Source organism: Scomber scombrus, chromosome 19 (genome assembly GCF_963691925.1).
Source record: "Scomber scombrus chromosome 19, fScoSco1.1, whole genome shotgun sequence".
NCBI classification, from domain to species: Eukaryota; Metazoa; Chordata; class Actinopteri; order Scombriformes; family Scombridae; genus Scomber; species Scomber scombrus.
Window position 1 is genome coordinate 5655508 of NC_084988.1, and position 4946 is coordinate 5660453.

The 4946-nt window shown below is 49.4% G+C and overlaps 1 protein-coding gene across 1 annotated transcript; it reads left to right on the forward strand.

Moving 5' to 3' along the window:
- Window positions 1-359: 359 nt before the first annotated feature.
- ccdc177 (coiled-coil domain containing 177) lies at window positions 360-2879 on the forward strand. The gene has a single exon (XM_062440913.1). The coding sequence runs from the start codon at window positions 360-362 to the stop codon at window positions 2877-2879; it is 2520 nt and encodes an 839-aa protein (XP_062296897.1).
- The last annotated feature ends 2067 nt before the right edge of the window (window positions 2880-4946 follow it).

Consider the following 4946-nt stretch of genomic DNA (forward strand, 5'->3'; position numbering starts at 1 on the left):
AAAAATATTGCTATGAGTAATCAAATTCTCTCAGCCTAGTAACTCTGCCAAAAATAGATTCTATATTAAAGGACTGTGGTGTTTTTTTGTGTGTTATGTCACATCCCTGAGGGGAAATGTCTCATCTGGTGTAAAATCATTGAATGCATGAATATGTGTTCATGCATGCATGCTACTCTGAACCTGCGTTATGACCCTCCCCCACAGACTGCATCTCTCTTAAGCTCTAGACTGAATGCTATAATCCTCTAATTGAAACCTCTTCCTACTATTTTATCAACCTCCCCTCATGTTTTATACAACCCCCCCTCCATCAATCCTCGCCCCCTCCCTCTCTCTACCTGCAGTATTAGCCAACTATGGTCGACCCCTCGGAGGCTGAGGAGCAGAATAAGTGTAAGGGCCCAAAGCTCGATACACCAACTGTGGCCGCTGAAGGCCCTCGGTTGCCAGACCAAGCCGATGGATCAGCAACAGAGGAGGAAGGGGACGCCGGTTTCGAGACGCCGCCCACGGGCAGTTCTGAGCCGAGCCCCTGCCATGCTGCGTCCACGGCAGGGCCAGAGGCCTCCTCTCAGGGGGTCCCGCCTCAGCAACCACAGACTCAGACTGAGCCCAAATTGCACCTGGACCTGTACAACTTTGACTCACCAGTCGCAGAGGGCAGCCGCTATGTGTTAACAAGCCCCCGCTCTCTGGAGGCGTGTGCTCGATGCGGGGTCAAACCTGTGGAGCTCCTGCCCCGCCCGCTGGCTGATTTTGCTAGGGAAGCTCCAGGCCGCTCCATGCGTGTTGCGACAGGGCTGTTTGAAGTCTTTGAGAGGGACAGGAGCGCCAAACTGAGGCAATGCAAGGAGGAGAGGGAGAGGATTGTAAGGGAGGAAAAAAGAAGAGTTCTGCAGGCAGCAGTCAATAGCAACAGCAGTGCATCATCCACCTCAGTGGAGCAGCAGCACAAAGCCACTTCCGGCTCCACTCAGCCTTCAAAATCTGGGCCAGTGACCTCCAGCTCAGCCCCTGATTTTGGAGCATCCCCTAGAGCCACAGCATCAGGTCCATCCTCTAAAACAGGTCCAGCTCTTTTATCTAAAGCCACTTCCTCCAGTCTTAGTACCTCCCCTAAATCTACTCAGTCCACAAGCTCCATGCCATCCTCCAAGACTACTTTCCAAGGATCTGTCAAGCATCCTTCGCCTTCATCATCCGCACAAGTGAAAGCCACACGGCCGGTCTCTGGCCCTCCGCCGATAGTCAGGAAGTCCTCTGGTGGTAAATCTTCAAACACCTTCCCCAGATCAACACCAAAACCCCCGTCCTTCCCCAGAGCAAAATCTACATTAACATCATCGGTGTCAAAGCCTCCAGCTCAGACATCTGGGAATCCTCTTAATGGTGTAACAGGAGGACCGTTCTCTCAGCACAATGGACATCTTGGATTTCATTCCAAGGTGAGAGGAAAAAGCCATTCGATGGAGTCCTTACAGCGAAGGATGGATCCAGTTTGTTCGTCCACCTCCAACACCACAACTACTACCACATGCACCTCATCAGAGTCGGGTGCTTCCTCTTCGTACAGTTGGGATGGCGCTCGAGATCACTGGGCTAAAATCTCAAGCCCCCGAGCTCGTACCCTGGCCACTTTCAACTCCCTGATGGGTCGCAGTCTCAGTCTTGGCGACCTGAGTCATTCTCCTCAGACAACTCAGAAGGTGGAGCGCATAGTAAGGGAGGTTAAACGTCGAGGCCTGAATGCTGTGTCCGAGCGTGACCGCAAGATTGCAGCGTTGATGCTCGCCAGATACCAGGAAGAAGATATCATGAGTCAGACTCGTTACGTGGCTCACCTTCAATGGGATAGCGAACGAAGAATGGACGAGCTGCGGCGCGAGCAGGAGGATCGAGAGAAGCAGCGTGCAGTGCTTCAGTGTCAGCGGGTGTGGCAGACACAGGTGTCGATACGTCAGAGAAGACTCAGTCAGCAGGAACGAGACTCAGCTGCTGCCAAACTCCGACAGGCCGAAGAGAGCGAGGAGCGGTGGAGGGGGCTTGCAGAGCAGCAGGAGCGCACCCGTCTGCAGAGGTTACAGCAGGTAGCACGAGAGGAGAAGCATAAGAAAACCCTTCAGGAACAGAATCGGAAGGCCCTGGAGGAGGAGAGGGCGGCCATGCTGGAGCAGGAGAGGCTGCTGCTGAAAGAGAAGCTCACCATGGCCGAACTGAAGAGGCAGGAGAAGGAGCACCAGTCCCAGGAGGAGAGACTAGGTCTGAACAAAGCTGAGAAGAGACGCCACGCTGCTCTGATCCAGGAGATCGCCCGCCGAGAGCTGGAGGAAAGAGAGGAGGCCAGGAGGGCAGCGGAGGTGAAGCTCAGCCGCTCCCTGGAGAATTATGAACAGATAGTAGAGCGTCGAGGGCAGGAGCTGAAAGAAAAGGCCAAGCGTGAGGAGAAGCAGATCCAGAAAGCACGCAAGGCTGCAGAGAAGCGTGAGAGGCAGCAACAGCAGCAGCTGGAGGCTCGCGTGAAGGAGGCAGAAAAACGAGCCCAGCAGGCGGCTTTGGTGGCTGAAGAGAAGTCCAAAGAGAAAGCTCAGCGGGCCGTCCAGAGCCGACAGGAGAAGGAGAGACTTCAGAGGCTCAACAGGCAGCGTGTGGAAGAGGAGGAGAAGCAGAGGCGTATGGAGCTGCTGCAGTCCATCGAGAGGAAGCTGGAGAAGAGCGAGCAGATCTTCAAGGAGAAGAGGGCGGTGCTGGAGAGCGCTCGCTCCGTGGCCAGAGCCTCTTTCCACGTGCGGGACAAAGTGCGGGAGGAGACCAACATGCGTACTTTTGATAAGATGGCTCTGGAAGCTCAGCTGAAAGCCAGCCTGGATGAGAAATAGAACCCATGGCTTTATAGTGAACTCCTTACTTCTGGTCATGTGCTTGGCTCTTGCCTTCATCGTGACCCTCATCAATCAACAGCTTTACCCTTCTTCTCCCCTTTTTCCTTACATATCTTTACCCATCAGTTGATTATATTACATTTTTGACCATCAGTTTTTATTAAACGCCCTATTGAAGCAAACCAAATCAAGACATCGTGTTATATCATGGATATAATGAGACTACAATCTATATAAGTTGTGAAAAATGAACAGTAAGCCTCCGGAACATAAAGTAGACTTCATATTAGATAAGAGCTAGAGAGAGTTGCCTTGTGTGGCAACGCAACCCCTCCTCTCTCTTTCTCTTTGCCCTCCGCTCTGTCAATCTCAGCTACTGGACTGAACTGAAAGCTGTGCTGGAATGAATAGAGTCATTGTTGACCAGGAAGCACAACTCCATGACAACTATAGAGGCTTTTAAGGGGGGGCTCCTGTAAGGGAAAATTGAGCATAAGAAAAAGAGAAAAAAAAGCAGAAATGGTCCGAAGACCCTTTAAGCAAATGAGGGATCCTTTTTGTACACACAGCTAGATATAGCATGGATTTAAAGCCCTGGGCTGGACAGTTGTCTGTATCTAAACGCTGACAATGCAGCGCAAGAGGGCTGGTTACACAAGCCCTGTGCTGATGAAGCATCAGTCCTCTCAAGGACTTCCTCTGCTGCTCTGTGACATGTCCGATAACAGTAAACAGTGAAGTGCTCAGAGAGACAGCCGCCTCCTGACTCCCCCTGCAGCCAATCTGCTCCCAGTGCAGCCGCCTGCTGAAGTGTCAAGGTCAACAGGTACAAGTTTTGATTGTTTTTAAAGGTTATGTAACACCTTCTGTTTTGTTACGAGCTGTTGCCTTTCAGCGCTTCCAATTTTAAAAAAAACCTCACACACAACAACATTTGATCAGACTGACCTCACCAGTGCAGAGAGACAAAAATGCATATACTCATGAGCCGATATGCAAGCCAACAACAGGCTTTAAAGGCCTCTGGCTGTGCTAATCCTACAATCTCTCAGATTAAAAAAAAATAAAGGGAGATACACATGGCTTTTTAGCCTCAGATGTAGATGTTGCCATAGTGATAGCAATCAGGATGGAGCAGCAGGAGGTGAATGACTGAGCAGGGAGAGTGTGTGGGAATATGAGGGGGCTGCCTGTGGGGAGCTGGCTCTCTGGCAGTGGAGACCAGCTCATTCTGGCAGTTTCTTTGCTGGGCGTCATTGGAATAACACGCCAGCAGTTCCTTCTATTAACATCTGTGCTGGGCTGTTCACTGTGCTCTTCACTCGTTCAGGGAGAGATCTTTTAAAACCTTGACCCAGAGAGTCAGCTGCTGTCCCTACAGGAAGTAGTTTAATCCAAGCATTTCAGACAGACACGTGCCTGATACCTGCTGACGTCTCTAACTACTGAGATAAAAGCCAACATGAATTTGAAATGCAGCATTAGACAAACAGACAGGACTGACAGGCTTATGGCCCTGACTCGAGCCACTCTGTTCCCACCAGATAATCATGGTGAAGTGATGTAAGGTTGGAGGGATGAGACAGCAGATTTGTAGCTGCTGATCATGATGACTAAAAAGATGGAGCCTGACTAGTAAAACTGCAGAAAAGAAAAATAGATCACATATTTTCAGGTAGATTGAATTCTGAATGAAAAAGGAGAACAATAGTATATCAAAGATTTAGGGGGAACAACTAAACCTGGAAGCATGGATTGGACCTCTGTTGTACTGATTTAACAACCACTAAAAAATTAGATTGAAATCATGATTTGTTAAAAATGTATCAGAGCTGAGGTCAAAAGGCTTCAATACAGGAAATGAATCATCTATCTCTCTAATGAAAAGCCTTTTGTCATAAAAACACTTTATCCACATCATGTAATAACTCAGGCTGAAAGCTGTATTACTTAATGCGAAATGTAGTATAGTTACAACATAACATTTTTCATTGAGCAAATTGATTTTGCAGTAAACCAAGAAGCTGTGTTCATTGTCATCACAGCCTCAAATGGCTTATACTT

Excerpts from the sequence above, each read along its gene's own strand:
- ccdc177 (XM_062440913.1), top strand. The coding sequence starts at position 360 with ATGGTCGACCCCTCGGAGGCTGAGGAGCAGAATAAGTGTAAGGGCCCA.